Here is a 27,519-nt window from a genome sequence, read left to right as displayed (position 1 = left end):
TTTCAAGTACATATACATCCACTGCAAGAGTTAAATTAGACCACTGATGTTAACACCTTAAAACTATGTATGATCTTTGTTACCTTAAAAGAAAATTCAGTTTTGTACAAAGAAATTCAAGAAGAAACTTTTCAGGACCCTTGATCAGAAGCTTCGGTGAGTGCTGTACTATTCCGGTGTACATAAAGGTTCAAGTAAGGCCAACAAAGAATGTTTCCTCTTTCCATTGAAGACAATCCAAGGAACAGGTAAATTGGCATTCTATAAACTAGCTAGCCATCAAGAGGTTACCAATAAAGGACGCTTTAAGTGTGTGAGGACATTTAAAAGCCTCAGCCACTGTTACAAAGACACTAAAACATTTAGAGTATTATTTATGAATACAAGCATAATTGGTGTTTTGTCTTCTATAAATAATCATCTTTGAAATGCTCAAAGTGAGTTCCAACTGTAGCTCTTTCCTGATGTGAGAAGAGGTGGGTACACATGGGATGATCTACTGATTTACCTTCTCAAAGTATTCTTTGGAAGCAGTTGGATGTGGCTTGATCTGAAAATACAAAAACATTTAATTAGGCAGCTGACTTCAAGATAACAGTCTCAAAAGTGAGTTGAAAGCTCTGTTTTTAACCCAAAGTTTTTTAACTTTTTATTTTTATTTTATTTTATTTTTTATTTTTTAAGATTTTATTTATTTATTTGACAGAGAGACAGGGAGAGCAGGAACACAAGCAGGGGGAGTGCGAGAGGGAGAAGCAGGCTTCCCGCAGAGCAGGGAGCCCGATGCGGGGCTCGATCCCAGGACCCCGGGATCATGACCTGAGCCGAAGGCAGACGCTTAACCAACTGAGCCACCCAGGCGCCCCAGTTTTTTAACTTTTTAAAGTGTGGTCTGTTTCCTTTAAAATACACAGATGAAGGTTACATCAACATCCTGCCTGATCGCTGGCCCCGCCCCAACCCCTGCCCCTCGGCAGCTTCACCCATCTGCACACCTGCTCCAAGGGTGGGCTCCTTTTGTAGGTACTCTAGGCCAGGAGCCCTGGAGGCGAGGACCTGGGACCCTATGCTGGGGTCTCACTGCTTCTGGAAAAGAAACCTACTGTAGGAGAATCCGGGGTCCAGTTTGCTGGGCAGACTTCTCCATGGGTTTCCACGAACTGGAACGCCTTCACCAAGCGGAGGGTCTCTTCCACACTTCGGCCCACAGGGAGATCGTTGACACTCAAATGCTTGATGACTCCATTGGGGTCAATGATGAAGAGACCTCTGCATCAGGATTTAGCCCCATTAGTACCTCAGGCGTACCACAACGACAAAGTCTAACTTCTACCCGCTTCTGTCTTTAATTCTCAATAAAGCATTAACTCCCCCATATGCTTAAATGTGGGGCTTTCACTGTTACACACAAAGCTGATCCTTTCTCACTGATGATGTGCCACACACAGGTGTGACCGGACCAGGCCGATGTGGAAAACAGGCAGTATTTCCCACAGAGAAAAGTTATAGAGTCTAAAAGTCAGAGAGCAGACTTCTTTAACTTATTAGTGATTTAGGTGTTCTCTGGGCGGCTGTATCAAATCCTGGCAAGAAACCAGAGGCAAATGAGAGGAGACAAAGATGTATCTTATCTATATTCAGTAAATACTGATGAAATGAGTGAATTCTTGGGTAAATGGGGGCGGGGAGAAATCCCCCGGGGAAATCTTTGCAGAAAGAATTCACTGGCCTCAAGTCTAGGCTGAGCAGAAATCTAAAGGAAAAACCAAGACTGTTACTCTTTATCACTTGGCAGCAGCAAAATGAAATGACCTGCCCTGTGGTCTGTGTTCATCTTCTGTGCAAGTGTTGGGGTTACCATGACATATGCAGATATGGGTCAACCACAGGTTTTAACAGTCTGTCTTAAAAGGGTGTGGCGTTCCAAGTGTTAATCATGCAGGGAAAAAACAAGTAAAAGAAAAAGGCAAGGTGAAAAGGTGCTTCTTCCTTCCTGGGCCTGGCTCTTGGGGGTCCTGCTGTAAGCTCCTTGACCAAGAGCGAAGCCAAGCTGGAGTCCATGGTGCAGATGCAGATGCAGGGCCCCCAGACTCCGGAAAGCAAGCCTTATCTTCCAAACCAGACTCAAAGGAATAAAGATCTAGCCACTGAATGAATGAGGACAGAAATGACATTCTGGGACAGGAGTCATGACGCTACCAGAACCTGTGCTAAAAACTTCAGCTGCCTCGCCTTATTTAGTCCCCACAACCAACCTGGGAGGTCCATTCTCATTTTAGGTATGGGAAACCTGGGACTCAAAGAGGTTCAATAACTTGCCCAAAGTCATACAACTGTTAAATAAATACGTGAGTTTAAAAAAAAAAAAAAAATCAAACTCTGGTCTGATTCCAGGGCTTGGACAAGATCTCACCCATCCCAGCTCACTGACTCCTACAGTCTGCTAGTCTCCCCTTCTCCAGACATGTCAGGAGTGTGCCTCCCACGAGAGCAGCTCCCAGGTGGTGAGGGCGAATGCAGCAGGGTGACCATCAAGACACACTAGTCCTCAGAAGGAGACACAGGGTGCTGCAGGGGGCAGACACGTCTCAGCCATCCCGAGATGGCCAACACTCGCGGAACGCACTCATCAGTGCTCACGCAAGGCTAAAGTGAATGGAAGCTTTTTGGTTTTCAAAATGCTTTACTGAGGGCTCCATGATGCTAAACATGAAAAACAAGTTTAAGTTCGTAAGAAACATGATCTTACCTTAGAGCAACACCGGGGCCTTCCAACAGCACGCCATAGTCTCGGGAAATCTGTTTAGTCAAATCTGACAGGAGTGCGATGTTCATGTGGCCCAAGCCGCCATTCTAACAAAAATGAGGACATGACTGGCTGTTACACCGTGTGCCCTCCCCATTGTCAGCCACGTAAACTGATGTCTGAGGCTAACAAGAATGGCGACGGGTGGCAGCAACTGAGAACTGACAGCGGGCCGAGCACTGCTCTTAGCTCTTCCTGTTAACTCACTTCCTCCCAGTACTATCCTGGAGCAGATACTATCATTGTCTTTTTACACATGAGGAAACTGAGGCACACAAAAGTTACTTGTTCCAGGTCATGGCTAGAAAGGGACAGAGGCAGGATTTAAACGCAGCTAAGGGGCGCCTGGGTGGCTCGGTCGTTGGGCGTCTGCCTTCGGCTCAGGTCATGATCCCGGAGTCCTGGGATCGAGCCCTGCACCACGCTCCCCGCACTGCGGGAAGCCTGCTTCTCCCTCTCCTGCTCCCCCTGCTTGTGTTCCCTCTCTGGCTGTCTCTCTGTCAAATAAATAAAAATAGAATCTCTTTAAATAAATAAATAAATAAACCCAGCTAATACTGGAGACCTTTCTTTTTCTAATTCTCCATGTATTCCTTTACTTCAAGATTAATTTCTGTAGCATAAAAATGGAAGCGTAATAAAGACTGAATAATTTGGTTTTGATAATCCAGCAACATGGCTAGAAATTTTGATTCTCCCAATCGTTTTTCAGCAGGAATAGTGATCATGCTGAAGAGTGAAATCAGAGAACTTAACCACCGTCCCACAAGCCATGAAGGGTATGTGGGATCTACAAAGTACCCACGAGAGAGGAGGCATCGAACCCCAACTGTCCCTGCCCCCGCCCTGCTGGGCCTGTTCTCCGTTACTGTTTGTACCTTGGAAAACACACGTGTAATGGGCAGTAAATCCAGGCAATGTCAAAGGAGATAAGGACAGAGTTTAACAGAATTTGCCAGGAGCTTAGGACCTAGAAATAGCCCATTTCAGACTAGTCATGCTTTTACTATTTCTAGGTTAGTCTTTTTTTTTTTTTTTTTAATATTTTATTTATTTATTTGACAGAGAGAGACCTAGCGAGAGCAGGAACCAGCAGGGGGAGTGGGAGAGGGAGAAGCAGGCCTCCCGCCAAGCAGGGAGCCCGATGCGGGCCTCGATCCCAGGACCCTGGGATCATGACCTGAGCCAAAGGCAGATGCCCAACGACCGAGCCACCCAGGCGCCCCTCTAGGTCAGTCTTTTATGGGGTCTTTTCAGTTTTTAGGCTCCTAAGTGCAAAGGCAGGGCCACTGAGGTTTATACCTTCCTTGGTGTGTTGATCCAGGCGAGATGGGTGAACTGAGAATCCACTGAAACAGCAACAACTTCACAGTTCACGTCGTGAAATTCATTGGCTTTGTCGCTAAAAGCAATAATTTCTGTAGGACACACAAAGGTGCTAGAAAAAAAGGGCAGAAATTCCCAACAGAGAATTTAAAAACAAGGATTTAAAATTTAAACAGGTAGCCTAAAAACTAGTTCAGCTGCTTAAAGGTGAAGAAGGAAAAAACAGTTAACCATCCTCACCAGACTCACCTCTTTATTTAAGAATCATACCAAAAAATGGGGGTGGGCAGGGGAAAAGAAGCATATTCTAAGACTAAAGAAACAATTAAATAAAGTAGCTTTATGAGAAAAGTCATTTTATTATCTTTACTTTTCTTGTTTTCCTCCAGGCCAGTGACAACTTCCTTACAGACTGGCTTATGGAAACCACAGCTCTGGAGCACATAAAACGGAGCCATGTTAAAACCCTACCCCACTAAAAAGAATGCCATCTCCTTCTCTAAATTTATCAGATTAGCTGCAGATGCAAGCTGTCCTCAGCAAGGCCACCAGTGATAAAAGGATCCGAAAGAACCCTCCCTTGACCAGAAGAGCAACCAGAGATAGGAAATGTCAGGGTGGAAGCAAGGACCTTAAACAACATTAAAGCATCACAGAAATTACACTTACAAGTCCAAAGGATAGAAGAAAAGCACCAAATATCTCCCCTTAAAGTCATCAAGGCTTAGGTCTTTGAACTCTCCGTTGACAACGGCGGTGCCCTTAAAATAGGGCGCGTGCTGGGTGACGGCAGGAGCGTGGTATGAGGAACCTGAAGGAAGCCCACACGCACATGTAGTTCACCTGCTAAATCACCCACCTATCTGACTTCATTCAAATCTCTCATAGTAATTAATTAGTACTATAAATTAAAAGGTTCAGTTCAACCCTATGTCTAGGTAATACCCCCCTTCCGTAGTTCTAGATGGTACCCAAATTCAATTCAAAGTACTATGGGGACTGAAAAGACTAAAAAGATGATGCCAGAAGATGGTAGGGACGAAATTAAGATAGAATTGAGGAGGAAAGGAGCCTAGGCATGGATTCTAAATACGGCTCAGATTTTGCCATGTCCAGGCAGGACAGGGAAGAGGGAACAGGGCAGGTGTGGGGAACAGCTGGTGGCAGTTTGAATACAACAGAGAGGTGTGTGTGGAAGGAAGCATTAAGAGACAAAGCAGGAACAGCTGAAGGCCACGCTCTGAGGGCCCTTAAATATCAGGCTAGAAGCTGTTTTTGTTTTTTTTTTAAGATTTTATTTATTTGAGAGAGACAGAACATGAGTGGGGGGAGGGGCAGAGGAAGAGGTAGAAGCAGACTCCCTAAGCAGGAGCCAGACACGGGGCAGGGGGGGAAGTTTGGGGCTGGATCCTAGGACTCTGGGATCATGACCTGAGCGGAAGGCAGACGCTTAACCGACTGGGCCACCCAGGCGCCCCCATAGAATCTGTTCTTAAAAGAAGGGATAGTGGGCGCCTGGGTGGCTCGGTTGGGCGACTGCCTTCGGCTCAGGTCGTGGTCCTGGAGTCCCGGGATCGAGTCCCGCATCGGGCTCCCTGCTCGGCGGGGGGTCTGCTTCTCTCTCTGACCCTCCTCTCTCTCGTGCTCGCTCTCTGTCTCTCTCAATAAAATGAAAGGAAAGAAAAAAAGGAAAAAAAAAAAAAAGGGATAGAGTGATCACTGGAGATTTTCAAGCAGGAGATGGAAGATGTGCTGGTGTTGGTGACCAACAAGGAAATGTGACACAAGGGCAGTCTGCCTCAGTAATTTTCAGTCCTGACTGGACATTAGAATCATTTGGTGAGCTTTTAAAATACACTGATAAGGGGATTAAAAGGTACGAACTTCCAGTTACAAACATGGGAGTGCAATGTACAGCATAGTGAATACAGTTAATAATACCATAATAGCTTTGTATGGTGACAGATGGTACCTAGATTTATCGTGGTGGTCACCACCTAATGTATATAAATCTTGAATCACTATGTTGTACATCTAAAACTAATAATATCGTTATGTAAACAACACAAAACAAAATGATGTCCCGGTCTCACCTCAGATATTGACTTAATTTGTCTGCGGTGGGACTGGGGTAGTGGTGTATTTTCAAAAGCTCCCCAAGTGAGTCTAATGGATAGCCTGGATTCAGAGCCCATGTCCTGAGATGATGATTCATATTACCTGGGTCAAACCAAGGCATAACACTTACTGGTGCTAAAAGCCAATTTTGCTTGATCAGAACCAGACCATAATACATTTGTCAGGCATGTTCTTCGGGAAGCAGCAGGTCTAAGGGCTGCAGAGACAGAGATGCCCCAAGGAATAGCACTCACATGTCGGGCAATCTGGAAAGAGAAACACTTTATATTAGGAAGTAGCCTGAAGGCTGGCCTTGCTGAAAGGGCATTAGATCATTGGTCGCCTCCGCTCTCCTTGTTCCTGTGAACCAAATACCAAACCCCAAACTCTAAAAGAATGAACCTCCATGTTCTTAACATTCCTTTCTGCTTCCTTCTTCAAGACTGCAAGAGGGGAACAGGGAGATGTTGGTCAAAGCGTACAAAGCTGCAGTTATGTAGGATGAATAAGTCTAGGGATCTAATGTAGGGGTACGATGACTATACTTAATTATACTGTACTTAACACTGGGAATTTGCTAAGAGAGTAGATTTCAGGGACACTGGTCACACACAAAAAAGGTAATTATGTGATGAGATGTTAGTTTGACTGCAGTAATCATTTCCTTATGTATATCAAATCATCATGTTGTACAGCTTAAGTATATATAACTTTTATTTAAAAAATATATAAATAATTTTTTAAAACCCTGCAAGGCAGAGGAGAATTATAAGGCCATAAAGACTCCATGCTCTTAAGAACACAGAGGGTTCAAAAACCAAGAGGACTTGGCCAGGCCCCGTGTATTTACGCCTTTTACCAGCATGATCCACTAAGTATGTTTGTTTGTTTGTTTGTTAAGATTTTATTTATTTAGTTGAAAGAGACAGAGACAGCGAGAGCAGGAACACAAGCAGGAGGAGTGGGAGAGGGAGAAACAGGCTTCCCGCCGGGCAGGAAACCCGATGTGGGACTCGATCCCAGGACCCTGGGATCATGACCTGAGCCGAAGGCAGACGCTTAAGAACTGAGCCACCCAGGCGCCCACACTAAGTATGGTTTTCCCAGAAAAGACAAGGCCCCGCAGACAAGCAAACAAGTAGAGCAAAGTTCACCCTCTGAGAAAATTCGTACAGGGCTCAAGGGGATTGTTTGCTCAACTACAGTGTCTAGCATGACTCAGGAAGAAGTTCAACCCCGCCAGCAGAAAGGGAAGAGAGGGTACCAAGAGGGTGCTCGGCTTTGCCAGGAGGAAAGCGCGGGTACAGACCTGGGGGATGGGAGGAGGGCAGTGCCTTTTGCACTTCAGCACTTTGTACTTTACCACTTTGGTTTCCATCCACCATTTAGTGGATGCTTACTGCAAAGCCTTACTGTAGGCATCATTCTTTCTATCTTTGGGCGAGGACAGTAAACTGAGGTTCGAAAAGGTGAAGTCATGTGTCCAAGGTCACAGAGTAGCTAGGGAACAGGGGCCAGGGACCCTGCCTCCAGGACGGGGTGCTCAGGTGGAGAGAGGACTGAGGACCCCCGCTCGGGGAGAGGAGGGATTGGAAGGGAGGACACATGGGAGGGGGCGGTTCTGCGCAGGCGCATTCCCTAGAAGCGAGGCCTCTGGATCCTTTACCCGCTGGTGCCCTCCAAGAACGGCGAAAGGCCCTCCCAGACCACAGGGAGCAGGATCCTGTCTGGGAAGCACGTCGTCGGAACCACTGCTGGGTCTCCGCTCCTGTCCCCTGCCGGCAGCCACTCACCGAAGCCCGGAGAAATCGTCCCACCGCGGCCGCCATCTTCAGTGCGCGCGGGATTCGCGGGACTGGCGGGGAAGAAGAGGAAGCGGGGTGTGCGGGGGCGGACCCGGGGCGGAGCCTCGGCGGCGGGGCGGGGCCTGGGCCGGAGCGGGGCCTGGGCCGGAGCGGGGCCTGGGCCGGAGCGGGGCCTGGGCCGGAGCGGGGCCTGGGCCGGAGCGGGGGCGGGGACGGGGAAGAGGCCTTTCCCACCTTTTGCCGGGACCTTCCTCGCGTCGACTTGTCTGTCCGGTGCCTCAGCCCCAGTTCCGAGGAGAAAATGCCTGTTGTGGCTTCTAAGTAACGAAATGCTTAGGAAAACAACACTTTGTTTCTAACTGTCGCCGCAACCTAAAAAGGACTAATCCAGATGGGGAGTTTCTGATTTTTTTTTTTTTTAAAGATTTTATTTATTTATTTGAAAGAGAGAATGAGAGCACATGAGAGGGGGGAGGGTCAGAGGGAGAAGCAGACTCCCCGCCGAGCAGGGAGCCCGATGCGGGACTCGATGCGGGACTCGATCCCGGGACTCGATCCCGGGACTCCAGGATCATGACCTGAGCCGAAGGCAGTCCCTTAACCAACTGAGCCACCCAGGCGCCCCGGGAGTTTCTGATTTTTATGGTTAACCTGTGTGGATGACTGTTCTACCCGTTCTGCAAAAGGTTCTTCTTCCTGTTTAGGCTTCAGGTAGAGCCTTCTGGATTCTGCAGGAGATGGCATTAATTTTAAAGACATTTTTTTCCATTATTAAGCCAAGTGGGTCAGACACGGCAAGTTTTTGGTGTTCTGAAAACCTTTGGGATGGTGTGTGGACTTCCATTTTGGCCTCTCTTCCCCAAATTGGGAGAATTGGGACAAATTCAAATTCGGCTTTCTGTTGATTAGTAAAGCCAAGTGCTCAGTGGTGAGCATGGTATTTTGAAGCAAGCTCATCCAACACAGGTAAAAATCACACGGTGGCTTTACGGTAAATGCAGACTCTAAGTAGGTTTTTTCCAGGCACCAGTCATTCCACTACCAACATAGTTTCTTGAATCTGTATATATTATTTACTATTTTCTTTAAGTTGACTCACTTTTGAAAAACATAAATGAATTTATTTGAAAGAAAATGTTAAATAACTTCAATGGTAAAACCTTGTAACTTGCTATGAATAGAGAATAATTAAAATAAATACATTAGGGATTCCTGGATGCCTCAGTTGGTTAATCGTGTGCCTTTGACTCAGGTCATGATCCCCAGGCCCTGGGACTGGGGCCCTGGGATTGAGCCCCAGCTCAGCTCCTTGCTCGGCGGGGAGCCTATTCTCCCTCTGCCTGCCATTCCCCCTGCGTGTGCTCCTGCTCTCTCTCTCTGACAAATAAATAAATAAAATATTAAAAAAATAAATACATTAAAACAAAATGTTATTAAGTATCAACTAGATACAGTTGCCTGCTGAAAATCTGAGACTTTGTAAAAAGGGAGACAGGTGGCTAGCAGCATCCTGGTATCACATGGGGTTCTCTTTATGTAATCAGAAGGATTTAAAGAGCATTAAGAGGGTAATAATTTTCTCACTTTGGGACTTGATGTTATTTATTTTGCTCCTCATATAAATCCTTTTATGTACCACTAATACAGCAGTGGGTACCAGCCCCATATTTTGGAAAGGACTACCTTGGAAGCAAGAGATGAGAATCTAAAATGGTTTGACCATTTTGGAAAATTCCATGTCAGTATTTAGTAAAACTGAATATATGACTCAAATAACTTCAATCCTAGGCATATGCCCAAAAGATATGTGTACATCAGTTTATCAAAAGACATAGGCTAGAATGTTCATAGCAACACTATTATAATGACACAGAGATAAAACTACACAAATGCCCATCAACCATAGAATGGATGAATAAATTATGATATTATTAACATTATACAACAATGAGAATGAATGCACGGCAGTGACATGCAACAAGGTGCGTGAGTTTCACAAACATGATACTGAGTGAAAGAAGCCAGACATGAAAAAGTAGACACTGTATGGTTCCATTTATATGAAGTTCAAAAACAGGAAAAACTAATGTATAGTGTTTGAAGTCAGGATGGTGGTGACCTTGAGAAAACGAGAATTGGAAGAGGATAATGAGAAGACAAGTATGGGGTGCAAATAATATTTTATCTGTTGACCGGCTTAAAGGTAATAGTTGTATTTACTTTGTGAGCATTCATGAAGCTGTACACTTATGATTGGGCACTTTTAAATGTCATAATCCAATTAAAAGTATATATATAGCAAGTGGCTGCAAATTTCTCAGTCATTTCCCCTTAGTACCTGCCTTGTGTTTAATTGGTGCTCATAATGTGTTTGTGAACAGATGTTTGAAAAGGAAAGGGGATTGTAATGTTGGAGCTCAAAATCATCCTGTAGTCTGAAATGGAATATTATTCAGCCATAAAAAGGAATGAAGGATTGATATATACCGTAATATGGATGAACTGCAAACAGCGTTATGCTGAGTAAAAGAAGCCAGACCCAAAAGGCCAAATGTTATATGGTTCCTTTCATATGAAATATGTAGGATAGGTAAAGCCATAGAAACAGAAAGCAAATTGGCGATTGCCAAGTGCTGTGAGGAGGAGGCAGGGGGACTGACTGCTTAATGGGTACAGGGTTTTCTTTCGGGGGTGATGAAAATGTTTTGGAACTACATAGAAGTGGTGATTGTACAACACTGTGAATGTTCTCAGTATCACTGGATGGTGCATTTTAAAATGGTTAATTTTATGATTTATGATTGTTACCTCAATTTAAAAAAAGAAGTAGGGACTAACAACAAATACAAAAAGATGCTATGGTCTAGCCCAGTGATTTTGTAGACAAGAAAATGGACACTTTTAGAGATGGAGAGACCTACCCAAAGTCACATAGCCGGTTGGAAGCAGAGGTGGAACTAGAAGCCAGAACATCCTCACACCTGACCAGCCAGTATGTGAGCTGGAAGAGGTGAGGGGTTGGAGGTAGAGAAAAGGCAAGGGGGAGGTTTCTCTTTCCATGTTCCTTACACCCATAACCCTTTGCTGTCCACCTCTCCTTTTCTCTAGCATTTTGGAGGGCACCTCTCTCTCCTATTTTATGCACCTGTAGTTTGGTTTCCACACATAGGCAGTTTGATTCATAATTAACTTCACTGTGATGTAAATCATAAGCAAACAAAACAACAGAACAGACTGGAGTTCCCTCATGATTTGGCTTATTCATCTTGGTTTCAGTTTTACAATTTAGAAGCTTTAGTTAGTCCTATCTCTTTGGGTGGGGCCTGTTGAGGCTTAAAGTTGACACTATTTTCTGTCTTCCATTTCATCCATCCTCCTCCAGCTGCCATTCAGCTTAGAGTGTGGTTTCTGCATCCTCCCTGCCACAAGCTCATTTTAGCCTTGGGAATAATGCATTTTCTTTCCTATTTAGGTCCCAGGTAGAGCCTTCTGTGTTGGATGAATTTGCATCAATTAGCAATGTGATTTTAATCAGTCAATAAGCATATATTGAGTGGATCATACAGGCGCTGCTCCCAAGGAACTCCTTGTGTATCCAGGGAACATTGAGTAAAGATTGTAAAAAACCAAAATCCAAGATCCATCATTTTAATGAGCATACAAGAGGCATTATGGTTGAGAGCGGACAGCTGGGGTTCAAACACCAGCTCTGCATTTAGCACTTAACTCTCTTGGGCAAGTTACTCCCTGCCTGTTCTTCCACCTGAAAAATGGGAGTGATATTAATACCTGCCCCAAGGGTGGTTGGGAGGAATAAGCGAGTTAAATTTTAAAGCACTTAACACAGTAAACAGGTACACAGTGAATACTGTAAGTGTTTGTTTTATTAAATGAAAGGGTCCTTGGGACGCCTGGGTGGCTCAGTCGGTGAAGCGTCTGCCTTTGACTTCATGATCTCCGGGTCCTAGGATCGAGCCCTGCATCTGGCTCCCTGCTCAGCGGGAAGCCTGCTTCTCCCTCTCCCACTTCCTCTGCTTGTGTTCTTGCTGTGTCTCTCTCTGTCAAATAAATAAAATAAAATCTTAAAAAAAAAAAAAAATGAAAGAGTCCAGGCAAAGTGCTATGAGAGTTTAGAGAAACAGAGCTCAAGAAGGGTCTCATAGAGGAAAAAAGTGTTATCAGAATAGATGGATTCTGTCCTTGAGGGAGGAATGGGGGAAGATGAAGGGAAAGATGGCAGATAGAAGTAATTGGTGACCTTTGTCCCTTTGGTTTGTTTTTTTTTTTTAAAGATTTTATTGATTTATTTGACAGAGACACAGCGAGAGAGGGAACACAAGCAGGGGGAGTGGGAGAGGGAGAAGCAGGCTTCCCACTGAGCGGGAAGCCTGATGTGGGACTAGATCCCAGGACCCTGGGACCATGACCTGAGCCGAAGGCAGACGCTTAACGACTGAGCCACTCAGGCACCCCTCTGCTCTTTTTTTTTTTTTTTAAAGATTTTTTTTTATTTATTTGAGAGAGAGAGAAAGAGCATGAGTGGAGACAGGGGCAGAGGGAGAGGTAGAAGCAGACTCCCCGCCGAGCAGGGAGCCCAATGTGGGACATGATCCCAGGACCCTGAGATCATGACCTGAGCCGAAGTCACTTAACCGACTGAGCCACCCAGGCACCCCTTTCTGCTCTTTTGTCTGAGCAATTCTAGTTATTCTGCCTGTGCACTTGATGTGTACCAGTGTGGGGACTTGTTACTCTACTTTCATACTTTTTTTCTAGGTTTTGTCTGTTCCTGTCTTCCTGCAGAGCTTGTGAGAGAAAGGCACCCACTTAGATGTGACAAGCAAAAATGTCTCCAGACATTGCCAAATATCCCCCATGGGAAAAAATCATCTCCAGTTGAAAAACCACTGGTCTCATGGTTAATGGCAGAGGCTCTAGAGCCACCAGGACATGGGATCCCATTCTCCTTTTGTCATTTATGGTCTTAGAGGGTAGGGTTCATGTCTTAGGCATCCAGCATCCCTCATGGCTAGATCGGTTGCTTAACTTTCCTAGACCTCCACTTCTGCATCTGTAAGAGAATAATCATCACATCTCCCTCAAAGCATTAGCTGTGTGGAGAGAAACAATGCATGCAACATGCTTAGAGGGGTACTTGGCCCAGAATAGGGTTAAATAGATGCCGGTTACTATTTTACCCACAAACAGATATGCTACATTTTCCAATAGCAGGCACAGACTTTGAATACATTTTGTTTTTCTCAAAGTGATAAAGTTCCTCTTCCTCCTTTCATTCAGGAATGAAGAATGAGGCTTTTGCACAAGCTCTGATCTCCAAATATCTCACATTAGGCTCTTCTGGATGGTAGAGGGACAAGAAGTCAAGGAAGGTAGAAGTTGAGTAGCGTACCAGTTCACTGCGCCTCAATCTTCTCTGCCTAACAGAGTCCCTGCTCTTGGACTGTGCTCTTACTCGAGGGACCTTGAGGTGTTTTTGTTTTTGTTTTTTTTCTTTTAAAGCTAACTCTGAGGAATAAGGGTGACCATAATGGTAAGACACTTATCAGACCCCCATCTACTGGAGACGAGTTTTAGCTATGATTAGAAAGAAATCAGGGCGCCTGGGTGGCTCAGTTGGTTAAGCGACTGCCTTCGGCTCAGGTCGTGTTCCTGGAGTCCCAGGATCGAGTCCCACATCGGGCTCCCTGCTCGGCGGAGTCTGCTTCTCCCTCTGACCCTCCCCCCTCTCGTGTGCTCTCTCTGTCTCTCATTCTCTCTCTCAAATAAATAAAATCTTTAAAAAAAAAAAAAAGAAAGAAATCTTGCCCATATCTAAGATTCATGGAGATTTCAGTTTCTTACTTGGGTATCCAATAGCTTGGTACAATTTTTTTTAAAAAGTTCTCTTTGTCTAATGGAAAGCATAAATTTCTGCGGTATTGACTTGTGTGTCTACATTGTGTGTGTGTGTGTGTCTAAATTTGTTATGTTTTCTTTTTGATATATGGTTTAATTTTCATCTTTGGAATGTACTGCCTTCTAGGTGTCTTTCTGCCTTTTCCCTTAATGTAAATCAAGCTAAGACATTTTGTGACTTGTATCTCCATAAATCTCAGTCGTTCCAAAAGTCATTCTTCACATTGGCATTTTAAGCATGCCCAACAAAGCATTACTCTTTCCTTCCCACCGAGCAGAGGCCCAACACAACAGCATGATTTTTGAGTCTTTTGGCCACAGGAGAGGAAGTCCCACTGCTTATCCCTTCTTTTCCAAACAGGAAGCTGAGACAGCTGCCTGTGGTTAATGAGCTTTCCCCAAGTCACATAGGGATTCATTGGCTGGGGACCATTAGAACCAAGAACCTCCCAGTGGACATGCTGGTCCCCTGGCCTGCTGCTCTCTGTCTCAAGCCTGATTTCTTTTATCCTGAAGGGAATGAAATACCCTAGAATCTCCAACCCAGAGGCCCAGAAGGAATTTTATACAAGAGCCTTCCAATGGTCCGTTCAGAACTGCAAAGTGAGTGGCCTTCAGCTCATCCCAGGCTGCAGCCAGAGACTTCCCCTGAAAAGGTAAGCAGAGTCCTGTAGTCGTTCATTCCATGAAAACATAACTGCGACTGGTGTTTAATCACCAATATCAACACTGTCCTGCCAACCTTCCCTGCCCACCTTCCCTGCCCACCTCTCCTATCCATCTCCCAGGGGCCTAGAAAGCATTGTGCACAGGCCTTTCTCGTTCTCCTTGCTCTTGCCATATCATATTGGAATTCTTTTTTGCCTTGTCTGGGTCTTAACCATATCTTGAGGATAGAGCTCCTGTCTTACTCATCTTTGTGGTCCTAATGGCTAGGTGAGTGCCCGGCTCATAGCAATTGCTCAAAAAAGGTTTGTCAAGTGAATGAATAAGCAGTGGCCGGCTTGGTGGCCAGAACGTTCTTTCCACACTCGTTCTGGAAAAAACATCTTTTTATTTGGCTTTCTCTAGCTGTCACAACAAGGACACGAACTGTTCTGCTAAAAGAAGAAGACAAACTGACCTCGTCTACATCACCAAAAGAGTAGAAGATAACTGAATTTCTCCCTTTTGAGTTTGAGAGAAGAATTTTTGGACCTCTTGGCGGGAACGGCAAATGAAAAGATAAATGCTATTTTCTCTGGTGATTAGGAAAATACCTCCCTGGAACCACGAGTTACATTCTGGTAGTTGGGGCTACAATTAGAGATGGCAAACATGACTCTGGGTTTTGCTGAGCTCTTTCTCTTTCCAGGGCAAAAAGCATTCATTTTTTTTCCCCTCTTTTCTCATTGACGAGGAGCCCCAAATTCAACTCTCTCCTGGGTTCAGGGAGGATGAAACCTCAATGCAGAGCCATGTCTCCTAGCAAAGGCTTCTCTTTTGAGCCTTATCCCCCAGCGTCCCCCTGCACCGCCTTCTGCTCTAGGATGGTCTCTCTAATGCAGGCAGCAGAGTGATGGAAGGAGTCTGCTGTCCTCAGTTTAAAACCCCATGGATCATTGCACCTTTCGGAGTCTGAGGGTCTCCATGTAAGGACACCCGCCTCCCGGGCTTCTTGTGAAGCTGGAGAGAGAGAGAGAGAGAGCGCCCGCCATGCAGGAGGCCTGTGGTTAGGTAGTGTTCGCTTGTCCTGGGCACCTGCCTCCTCTGCCCTCTCCCTAGCACATCTTTGCTTTCTTCTGCACCTTTCCCCTCCTTGTCTTTGTTGCCTATCTTTCCTCTATTCCCCGCCCCCCAACTTTTTAAAAAGAGATTTTATTTTTTAGAGCAGTTTTAGGTTCACAGCAAAATTGCATGAATTTCCCGAGAGTAGCCATCTGTGTGCGGACCCCACACCCACACAGCCTACCTGCCATCGACAGCCTGCGGCAGGTGGTATGTTTGTTACAGCACATGAACCTACACTGATTCGTCATTATCACCCAAGGCCATCATTTACGTTAGCGTTTACTCATGATGTTGTATATTCCGTGGGTCTGGACAAATATGTAAGGACACACTTCCATGAATAGTTTTACTGGAATAGTTTTGCTGCCCTGAACATCCTCCGTGCTCCCCCCCTTACCCTGGCCGCCTATATCCCCTTCTTGGAGTGGCGTCTCCCATCCTGCCGACCAACATCTGCCCTCCGATGTCCCTTCTACCCTGCACACTTAACAAACACGAAACCAAACTCTTGTTTTCTCTCCTCAGATCTGTTCCTTGCTGCCTTCCCCACCCCCCAACCAGCACCCGAAGGAGACACTGACTTCTCTCTGCCTCCACGACTGCCTCTGTCCAAGCCTCCATCTGTTCTCCCTGGGATTCTCTCCCAGCTTCTCAGGGGCTCTTGGTGGTCCAAGAGGCTTAGTCCCTTTCATCATCTGAGCTCGATTTCAAAAGTGAAAGAAAACACAACACTGAGTCCAGGCCACTCTGTTACGGGTCTCTGGTATGCCTCAGACCCTGCCACTTCTTGGGCTCCAGAGGTTTCTCACCGTCAACACTCGCATCTCTGTGCTGAGGCCTCTCTTCAGAACTGGGGGAGGCAGTGTGCCCATCCCTGCAGAAAGGCAGAAATGAGAGAGCGTTATTAATCCCCTGCCCGGCAGCCTTGCAAATGCCCCGGGGAAGGGATTTGGTGTAGAGATTATCACAGCTCCCCCGCCACTTGGGTGGCTGAGCTGAGCTGTGTTTCCCAGAGTGACCAGCACTCCCGGCCTGGAGTGTATTTGGAAGGATTAAGTTCTAGCTCTAGCTGCCCCCGGAAGTTACGTCCTCCTCCCTCGCCTGCACTTCCTGCACCTCCCACCTTTGAACCCTTATCTCAGGGTCTAGGAGAATCCAAACTAGGACACAGCGTGACAAAAATTGTAACACAAAATGCTATCCCCAGGCTGGTTCTAGGATTTAGGTGGAAACATTTATTCCGAGTACACTCCAGACCGGGAGTGCGGGTCACGGGAACCAGGTTGAAAAGTAAAGGATGGATGCCATCAGCTCCTCTCTATAGTGCTAAATGGAACTGGGTTTGGAGACATTGCCGAAGTCTAATCATGAGGCCTGCCCTGTCTGCCTCCTCCACCCTCGCCCCTTCCCCGAGGCCTCCTAACCCATCTTTCTGCCTTTGCTCTCAGCCTCTTTCCCATTTAGTCTCCATTTGGCGGCAACAGTGGCTCTTCTTCAAATACCAGCCAGGTCATTTCATTGCCTACTTAGAACTTCCCGATGGCTCTCCACTGCATTAGAGTAAAACCCAAATTCGCACAAGGGCCCTACACAGTTTGAACCCCTGCCTCCTTTCAGAGAACTCACTTTGGGCTCCTCCTACCCCATTCCTGCTCCAGCCATATTGGTCTACTCCTCCTTCCCCCAACACCCACCCTGCCCCCTGGCATGGGCTGTGCTCTTTGGCGGGAATGTGCGCCACTCACATCTGGCTGGCTCCTTTTCCTTACTGAGGTCACAGTTTAGCTGTCATCCTCACCAAGAGGACTTCCTTAAAGACTATGTGTGTTATTCTTTCTTTTTTTTTTTTTTAAGATTTTATTTATTCATTTGACAGAGAGAGAGCGTGAGCACAAGCAGGGGGAGCAGCAGACAGAGGGAGAGAGAGAAGCAGGCTCCACGCCGAGCAGAGAGCCCGATGTGGGGACTGGATCCCAGGACCCTGGGATCATGACCTGAGCCAAAGGCAGACGCTTAACCGCTTAACCGACTGAGCCACCCAGGCATCCCTGTGTGTGTTATTCTGTCTTGGCCCTTGTTTGTATCCTTTGTTCAGAAACTTACCTTTACCATTACTTTATCTGTTTGTTTGTTGGGTATTTGTCCTGCTCCCCTCTGGAGCAGAAGCCGCAGTAGGGCGAAGGCCACTTCCATCTTGTTCATTACTCTATCCTCAGCACCTAGCACAGTGCCTGGCACTTGGCAGACTCCTCACCAATTTAGAAGAATGTGGCTAAAAACTCACATACATAGGTACTTCTGACCTCCTCAGCTAATACTTCTTTCCCCTAAATACCTCTGGCAGCCATCATCAACATAATTCTTTTGGCAATAAATCCTGTGTGTTTTATCACAAACCTTCTTCTGCCATTGCCTGGAGCTACTATTTGAATCATGCGTTGTGTCTTCATCATTTCTGGTGGTGGTGCTAGTTTGCAGATTGAATGACTGTTGACTTCATTTTTTTAACGCCCCTCATTACTTGAGAATGGACTTGCTAAAAACAAGGACATTCTCTTATGTAATCACCATGTTACAACGATCAAAATCAGGGATGTTAACATCGACACACTATTACCTAATCCCCAGACCATATTCAAATGTCATCAGTTGTCCCAGCAATGTCCTTTGTAGCTAGCCACACAGTCTTCCCCGCCCCTCCATGATCCAGTCCAAAACCACACTTCGCATTTGGTTGTCTGGTCTTTTTAGTTTCTTTTAATCTGGAACAGTTCCTCAGTCTTTCTTTATCCTCCTTGACCTTCACAGTGTTGAAGAACACAGGCTGGCTCTTTGGTTGGATGTCCCTCAGTTTGCTTGTCTGGTATTTCCTCATGACTAGATCTGGATTCTGCATTGTTGACAGGAACACATCTGCAGTGTTGTTCCAGAATGTACTTAACCAATCTGCTATTGGTGGAGGTTTGTGTTGTTTCAAATTTTTCCTCATATTATGATCTTTATACATCCTTGAAGCCAATATTTACACATTTTTATCCATATCTTCAGGGCATATTTCCAGAAGTGAAACTATTTGGTATGTTTTGCCAAATTGCCTTCCAGAAAGGCTGTGCTAGTTTATACTCCCTCCACAGTGACTGAAACTGGTGGTTTCTAGATTTTTGCCAACACTGGATCCAAACAGGGTTTTTTGTGTGTTTTTTTAAGATTTTATTTATTTATTTATTTATTTGAGGGCGAGAGGGAAAGCACAGAGGGAGAGGGAGAGGGAGAAGCAGACTACTCCCTGAGCAGAGAGCCTGACTCAGGGCTCGATCCCAGGACCCTGAGACCATGACCTGAGATAAAGGCAGATGCTTCACTGACTGAGCCACCCAGGCGCCCCTGGATCCAAACAATTTTAAAACATCCTTCTTTCAGGGCACCTGGGTGGCTCAGTTGTTAAGCGTCTGCCTTTGGCTCAGGTCATGATCCCAGGGTCCTGGGATCGAGCCCCGCATCGGGCTCCCTGCTCCGTGGGAAGCCTGCTTCTCCCTCTCTCACTCCCCCTGCTTGTGTTCCCTCTATTGCTGTGTCTCTTTCTGTCAAATAAATAAAATCTTTAAAAAAAAAATCCTTCTTTCAGCAGTTTCTCCTTCTCACATTGATCTGTCCCCCATTTAGTTTCTTGTATGTGTGACTGGTTGGTCCCAAGAGCCTAGAAGCTATTTAAAGGCAGGGTTTGCGTTTCTCGCTCATCTTTGTGGTCTCCCATGGTACCTGACTAGGCTTTCTGCTTCATAGTCACTCAGTAAATGTCAGAGGAAGGAAGCAACACATGATTGAATGATGACACCGTATATGATTGTTAGATTCTGCTCTGACATGCTGGGCTACCAAAAATGGTATTCACACTGGCACCCCAAAGTCTGAGCCCTTACTAGCCTAGATAAGCCAGTGGGCCAGCATTTTACCAGTTTCCATTCCTGGGCCTCTGCAGAGCTCCAAAGAATCTTAAATTTTGTCCATGTTGATCCCAGGCATGCTCTTCATCTCAGACATCCACCCCACTGCAGACAGCTGCTCTGGGCTTCTCAGCTCCCTTTTCGCCCTTGCTCCAGAAGCTTCTTTGGGCTGCTGCAGGTCTTCTTGCACAGATCTCTGGGTCTCATTGTGGTCGCCTGCCTTTCTTTCAGTTCTCTAGTGCCAGCTAAGACAAATGATTGTTTTAAAATGAAGGCATGGGGATAACAGATGGGAATTACAATGCAGACAAAGGCAAAGATCAAGCAGGATGTGAGCCACCCGGTTCATATATTCTATCACCTTCCAAGCTCCATAGGAACCTGTTAGGGAACATTTTTCTCCTTTGCTATATGCCTCCTTCCCTCATGTTGCAGGGATCTGCTCCCACATGGGGCACCAATGATTTTGCATCTCTTCCCTCAGCCCAGCTCTCCTGCGCCCCTCCCCAACTCTTGGCTTCCCCAGCAACGAGCTGCCCCTCTATGAAGACATTCTTTTAGAAAATTAAGCAGCACAATTAAATCCTCACTATTCCCAATGTCTCCATTCCAGAGTAGGAAGTTGGCTTCATTTTCAAACAACCAAAAGCCCCTCAAAGTGTTTTCCCCAAATAAAAGAGTCCTCTTCCTTCTCAGATGAATTTTTCCTTCATCCTTTCCATACCAACGACAACAACAAAAGTCCTTATTGTTTGCTTAAATAGTTTGTGATTTTTTTAGTCATCCACTTTTCAGAGCAGGTTGTGCCAGGTCACAGAGCATATACTCAACTTTACCGTGTCCAAAGCCGCCTTATGGGCTCTACCTCTCAGCTCTGTTAAGGCTACATGGGTGAGGGGCCCCAGATCATGTGCAAGGAGAAGCTGCTTTTCATTTCTCCAAGGGTTTGAGATGCTGGAGCCAGAGGTTGAGCGGAGGTGGGACAGGAGACCATGCTGAAAATAAAGATGCTGTTCAATTTTTGCCCTTTCTTTGGTGCCCCCCCCAAATGGGAAAACTGCTGTATCTCAGAGAGGAAGGAGGGTGTGAGGACGGTGAGAGGGGAGCTTGTGGTGCAACGCCCCCCAGGTCAGCAGGGCAGCGAAGCTCCTAGTTAGGGGTCTTTTATTTCACTGACCTGTAATTTCCTTGTACTTAAAATTGGACTGATAATATCTACCTACTTTTCAGGTAGTTTGTACCTTGTTGTTCAGCACATTAATATTATTCATCACTTGCTCTGATCCAAGTATTCAACTATTACTTGGATTACATTTTTTTTTTATTCACGTAAAATTTATGACCCTGGGATCATGACCTGAGCCGAAGGCAGACACTTCACCGACTGAGCCACCCAGGTGCCCTGTGTACCAGGTTTTGTGTGGACATGTTTTCTTTCGGGTATATACATAGAAGTGAGACTGCCGGACCACGTGTTAACTCTGTTTAGTGTTTTCAGGAACGCAGGGATTTTTTTAGGGAAGGAAAAAAGGAATGTTAACAAAACCAGGGGTGATGGAAGGATGCTACATCTTGGTTGTGCTGGTGGTTAAACAAGTATATGCATTTGTCTAAACTCATAGAACTGAACACCAAAAAACGTGCATTTCCTTTCTTTGTAAGTTTAAAAGGTAGATGACAAGAAAATGTTCATTGACTTAAAAAAAAAATCATTGTTTCATTCTAACGGGAAAAGATTAGTAATAATAAATACATTCATCCGTGGACGACAAGTTAAATGAATTATGGTCCAGTCATTCAATGGAATGAATATCCTGAGTCCTTAACAAAAAGGACTTCCCCCCACCTCCCCACAACAAAGAGAGGCCAGATTCAGTCTGGAGAGGAGGGGATTCCTTGGAATCCTAGTTGGATCCTGAAGCACACAAGGATTGTAGAGCTTGAGATGTGAGTAATGGTAACATTCTGTGACCCAGTAAAGTCACTTTATGAGCGGAATTGTTCCCTTTGTAGTACATGGGAACAGTTTGCATTATATACCAACTGGCTCAGCACACTCAAGGACAGATTTTGGGCCATAGAACGTGGAACCTGAGTTACTTTTGTCATTTGGGGGCAGGCTGCAGCTCTCCAGAGCTCAGGCTAGATGGCATCCTCTCTCTATGGATGGAAGAGACTATGACAGCTACCAGCTATGTGGAATGAGTGCTCTAACCTGCTAGCTCCTTCCTGAGCTCCTTTTTATGGCATGATAACCCATGACTTTGCTTCTGTAGGAGGGGATCAAGCTGCCCTGGATCAATTGGGCCAAATTAGGTATTCTATTCTATTTTTTTTTTTAAAGGTTTTATTTATTTGACAGAGAGAGACACAGCGAGAGAGGGAACACAAGCAGGGGGAGTGCGAGAGGGAGAAGCAGGCTTCCCCACAGAGCAGGGAGCCCGATGCGGGGCTCGATCCCAGGACCCCAGGATCATGACCTGAGCCGAAGGCAGACGCTTAATGACTGAGCCACCCAGGCGCCCCGGTATTATATTCTGTTTTATGTAATTGTCAAAAAAGCAATCTGTGCAAAGCATTACATCTAAAAAAGAAAAACAACTCTGAATATTTGATAGATTCCATTTAGTATATAACTGACCAGCTGAGACTTCAAGGAGGGAGTGAGTATGCCCTCCTTTTATGGGGTCAATTAAATATTCACATGTCTGCAATGGCTTCTCTTAGGACAGTAAAAGCTTCATATTAATGTCTCGGAGATAATTAGGCCCAGAGTCTCCGGAGCAAGAGAAAGTTGATGTTATTGCAGCATTAAGGTCGAAACTGCTGGAGCCCCTTTCACCGATGAGTCATCTGGTTTAAAGGCTCCTACCATTACATTCAATTCATCTTATCTCCTCCTTCTCTCTCTCTCTCTTTTTTAAGATTTTATTTATTTATTAGAGAGCACGCGTGCACAAGCAGGCAGAGTGTCAGGCAGAGGGAGAAGGTGAAGGAGAAGCAGACTCCCCACTGAGCAGGGAGCCCAATGCAGGGCTGATCCCAGGACCCTGGGATCATGACTGAGCCGAAGGCAGATGCTTAATGACTGAGCCACCCAGGCGCCCCCCTCGTCCTTCTTTCTCTTTAAGAAGCAATTGTACCTTTGCTGTCATGATTGTATCCACGGTTCCACTGTGGGCTTCTGTGCTCAAACAAATGAACCTGGTTTTGGTCATGTCTTTGCCTGATAGATGCTAGTCATAAAAAGACCAGAAGTGGGTTTTTTTTTTTTTTTTTTTATGATGATTTGGATTCTTGTCTTACCTGTATTAACAGAAAATCATTGGCTCTTGAGTAGATTACTAGAAAAAGGCTGTTTTTCTTCCTCCCACTCTGAATTAATTTTTTTACTTTTGCTGTGTAATTTCCTTACAATTTAAACATCTTTCCTCCCTCTAAATCTGAATGCTCAGCACTGAACCAACCAACCAACCAAACAAATGCCTAACCTTCTGTGCACCATTTTTGGAGGGAATATCTTGTGTTTCACTCAGTCTGAAAAGTCTGAATTAAAATTGGTCTGCTTCGTTTTCTAAAAACTTGTGTGATCAGTTTAACTACTGGGCTAATTGCAGAAGACTGCTGGATTTGAGGATGGAGGTACAGTCAGACAGCTTGGAAGATCCAGGGACGGAGCCTGCCAGAGTCGTTCTGTGGTGCTGACCTCTGATACAAGGAGGTGAGTCTCCTCCCTTTCCCTTTTAATCTCTGATCTTGCAGGGATGTGGGGATTTTGATAGGTAACTAGAATGGAGTAACTAGTACCCCAGGGGCCTAGGAGGGACTGAGTCACGCCATAGTTGCTCCATGTCAACCAGTATTTGCCATATGCTCACTATGTATAAGGCACGTACTAGGTTCTATAGAGAAGGGAATTGAAAGATGACATAGACAACGTTTCAGGCCTTCAAGTAGGGAAGGCAGACACTTACCTAAATGACTAGTGTCACCATTTACTTACCAGTTGACCTCGGGCAACAGACCTAATTCTTTGAGGCTCAGTTTCTTCTACATACAATGGAGGCAACAACTTTGTGTCTATTCAGGGCACAAGTCGGTCTACTGTGGAGACATTCCTAACTGAACATGGTGCCAAGAGGGGGGCCTTTCCTTCCCACTAAAGACCACGTTAAACTGCTATAGTGCCAGGAGCACAGAGACCACGTGTGGCTGGGACCATCAGCAGATTTTTGCATATTGTCAAGAACCTCTTTTCTTTTTTTTTTTTAAAGATTTTATTTATTTATTTGACAGAGACAGAGATAGTGAGAGCAGGAACACAAGCAGCAGGAGTGGGAGAGGGAGAAGCAGGCTTCCCCTCGAGGAGGGAGCCCGATGTGGGACTCGATCCCAGGCCCTGGGATCATGACCTGAGCCGAAGGCAGACACTTAACGACTGAGCCACCCAGGCACCCAAGAACCTCTTTTCTGAACTTGCATCAGAACCCAAGGGGTGGGTGTTTAGATGTCTCAAGGTCATAGTCATCTGACAACACCAGGGTGAAGCCTCCCAGTAGATTTATGAAGATCAGCTGGTTCATCGTGAAACCAAAGGCTGCTAAGGCCCCACATGTTGCTTGGAGGTCACTTGTTTCCAAACTGTGATATTTCTACTACTACCCCCATTTTACAAATATTATTGATTAGGATGAACAGGCTTTTAAGATTTTATTTATTTATTCATAAGAGACAGAGAGAGAGAGGCAGGTTCCCCGCTGAGCGGGGAGCCCGATGCGGGACTCGATCCCAGGACCCTGGGATCATGACTTGAGCTGAAGGCAGACGCTTAACCATCTGAGCCACCCAGGCACCCAAACTTTTTTCTTTTTTTAAGTGACTTGACTTTAAAGGAAAATAAGTAAATAGAAGAACGATAAGTGGTCTACAGCATGGCACAATTTTTAATGTCAAATTTGGTAACCACTGGGACTATCGATGAAGGGGCTTCTCAGGAGGCAATGTAACTGAAAATATTTCCAATCCCACCTACAGCTCTCATTTCTCCTTTCTTGGAATCTTCTAGGTGCTTGAAATCACTCCTCTTCTTTGTTTCCAAAGTCCTTCTGTATGTATCCAAAATGGTCCTTATTCCATTTCATCTCAGTAGTTTGTCTTCTAGTTTGCTTTCCTTGCCAGTGGCAAGTTCTCCCGGAAAATTGCTGTTGTATTCGCTGTAGTGCTTGGCCCATAGGTAAACTCTGAAGAAGAAAGAATAAACAGGAGAATAAGCACACTGTCTCCAGCTGTTTCCTGATGATTAGAAAGCTGTGTGGCCAGGAAAGGGTTGAAAACTCCAGATCCAGTACTATTCAGAAGGCCAGTTTGATTATTCAGGCAAAAGCAATCCATATATGTATATATATATATATATATATATATTTTTTAAGATTTTATTTATTTATTTGACGGACAGCGAGAGAGGGAACACAAGCAGGGGGAGTGGGAGAGGGAGAGGGAGAAGCAGGCTTCCCGCTGAGCAGGGAGCCTGATGTGGGGCTCTTTCCCAGGACCCTGGGATCATGACCTGAGCCAAAGGCAGACACTTAACAACTGAGCCACCCAGGCACCCCAAAAGCAATCTATATTTTATGACAAAGATAAGTTTGTGACTTTCCTGAATAGTTGATTTCTATTTACAAGAACTCTGACCGAGCAGCTTTATCCACACAATACAGGTGCCAACAGAAGAGTGAGACTCTGTGGTTCTTTTGCATTTTCCCGTTCAGCTGATCCCGAGTGGATCTGGAAGTCAGAATTTGACATATTCCCATCCCTCTCAAACTCACACACTGTTCCATTTGGATTTGCATTCTTGCCTTCAGCCAGCAAGATTTTCTGACTTACCTATTGATATTTAATAGTCTGCTCTTTCTTGAATCAAACCCATTTCTCTAGAGGACTGCTGTTGTTAATGCAGTTAATTGAAAGGAATGAAGCTATAACGGTGGAATTATAGGAAGCTATAATGGTGTAATGGAAAAACCCCCTTAAGTCTTAATCACTTAGCCAACTGCCTGCTTTGCTTTCTTACAATACAATTTAAGTTCACTCTGGCAGCCAAACAGGACAATTGCAGCCAAGTTCTGCTGGCTAGCCTGAGCTAGCCAGAAATTAAGTGCATAGACTCTGAGTCAGACTGCTAGGTTCAAATCCCACATCTTCTACTTCTTCGTTGTGTGACCTTAGGCAATTTATAAAACCTCTTCTAACCTGGTGACTTTATCTATAAAACAGGGCTATGTATGTTCTCTACCTCATCCGGATGTTGTGTTTGATGAAATAATCCATGTAAAGCACTTAGCACAGGACCTGGCCCTCAGTTGGATCCAGTAAATCTAGCCATTATCATTCCATTCTCCCATTGGAATGTCCTAATTTCCTCAGAGAGGCACAGATACTTGAAATACAACCATTTATTTTGTAGGCAGGATGTATTACCATGTAGCAGAGAAAGTAGATAGGCTTTCACTTGCTGAATGACCATGCAGAACCCACTTAGTCTCTCTGGGTCTGTTTCAGATCTGTAAAATGAGGGGGAACAGGCAGGATTTTCCAGAGTTGCAAACTCAAATGTCTATAGAGGCCAATTAGGTAAAATGAGGCAATCACTGGGGACTTGGGCTGGGTATAAGATCACAGAGTTGGGGGGGGGGTTATGGCTAACTGTAGACCTTTCCTACTCAACGTGTGGGCCACTGACCAGCAGGATTGACAGAACCTTGGTGTTTGTTAGAAACAGCAGAATCTCAGGACCCACCTAGTGAAACAGAATCTGCATTTTAACCAGATCCCTAGGTGATCTCTATGCACACAGAAGTTTGAGAAGGCTGCTGTGGAGCACAGACCATCTAAAGGCATTCAGCTTTAGTTTTGTTTTGCTTTAATGTTAGCTACAGAAACTTTGGGCTACAACAGGCCTCAGGCTACCAGTAAGTGGCAAGTGACCATTGTAGTTGGTGAGCTCTGATGTGCTGCCAGCTCTAGGATTCTCTCTGAGAAATACCCTATCATTATAAGTTAGGGCTCTGGGCATGTGGATAGAGAGCCAAGACTAAGCCTGGGTTGCTTAGGACAATAATTCCTGGAGTGGAAGATTCCTAAAAAGTCATCTGCTCAGCTCCCTGCCTTCTGATGGGCAAACTGATTGTCCCCACTCTGCAGATGAGGAAAGTGAGGCCCAGGGAGACCCACTGACCCAAATCCACACACCAGGAAGTGGTGGTGGTGGTGAGTATATGGCATCATATAGGAACAAGACAGGTCTGTGCTGTTAAAATCTGCGACCATTCTGGTTTCCAAGGCTTCGAAAGTCTATTAATTTCTGTACATTCTCCCATGCGTAGTAATTGTTCTTCGTTTCTCCCAGCACCTCCCTGCCACTTCCTGGCAGCCCTGGGGACAGAAGGTTTCCTCCTTTTTGGCGGAGAAGGCCCAGAGCCGCCTTCTGAACGGATATCCGGCCCGCAGGATGCAGAGGAGGCAAAGGCCTCATTGTTCCTTGGGGCCAGCCACCCCTCCCCCAGGTCGTAGGACTCGCAGACCACGGGTGACCGAGGGCCCATTTCCCAGGAGTGGGACCTTCAAAGAAAGCAAGGAAGAGAGGCAGAGAGTAGGTCTGAAATGTCATGTTCTGAGCATACTGCGGAAAGGCGCTCAGAGCCCCAAGATAAATAAACCCGTAATTTGAAAACGTATTTCCAACCCGGGCTCCGCGCGGTTACTCATTACCGCTCTCCACAACCGACTCGGGCGATTCCGTGTACCTTCTTATAAATCGGAATGTTTGACTGTA

General features: G+C 45.5%; 2 protein-coding genes and 1 long non-coding RNA gene across 4 annotated transcripts in view; all 3 read right to left on the bottom strand.

Annotated features, from left to right (window-relative positions):
• Positions 1 to 27,519, bottom strand: part of SFXN4 (sideroflexin 4) — an 83,704-nt gene that overhangs the window by 26,867 nt on the left and 29,318 nt on the right. The window lies entirely within an intron of this gene.
• PRDX3 (peroxiredoxin 3) lies at positions 7 to 8,143 on the bottom strand. Its single transcript, XM_081823410.1, has 7 exons — positions 8,044 to 8,143; positions 6,381 to 6,516; positions 4,802 to 4,943; positions 4,109 to 4,244; positions 2,750 to 2,853; positions 1,104 to 1,269; positions 7 to 550 (listed from the first exon to the last, which is right to left on the bottom strand). The coding sequence occupies exons 1-7, from the start codon at positions 8,077 to 8,079 to the stop codon at positions 497 to 499; spliced, it is 774 nt and encodes a 257-aa protein (XP_081679536.1). The 5' UTR covers positions 8,080 to 8,143; the 3' UTR covers positions 7 to 496.
• Positions 24,386 to 25,621, bottom strand: LOC145722019 (uncharacterized). Its single transcript, XR_014146054.1, has 2 exons — positions 25,365 to 25,621; positions 24,386 to 24,925 (listed from the first exon to the last, which is right to left on the bottom strand). It is a non-coding gene; the product is annotated as an uncharacterized LOC145722019 (long non-coding RNA).

Source organism: Leptonychotes weddellii, chromosome 6, assembly GCF_054177405.1.
Source record: "Leptonychotes weddellii isolate Sample4059 chromosome 6, ASM5417740v2, whole genome shotgun sequence".
NCBI classification, from domain to species: Eukaryota; Metazoa; Chordata; class Mammalia; order Carnivora; family Phocidae; genus Leptonychotes; species Leptonychotes weddellii.
Note: the sequence above shows the minus strand (reverse complement) of the source record. Positions and strands in the feature narration are given on the sequence as shown.

Excerpts from the sequence above, each read along its gene's own strand:
- PRDX3 (XM_081823410.1), bottom strand. The coding sequence starts at position 8,079 with ATGGCGGCCGCGGTGGGACGATTTCTCCGGGCTTCG. Across the intron at positions 4,944-6,380 it reads AAAATTGGCTTTTAGCACCA|GTTCCTCATACCACGCTCCT; the intron begins GTAAGTGTTATG and ends GGCTTCCTTCAG. Across the intron at positions 4,245-4,801 it reads TTCTTCTATCCTTTGGACTT|CACCTTTGTGTGTCCTACAG; the intron begins GTAAGTGTAATT and ends CTTTTTTTCTAG.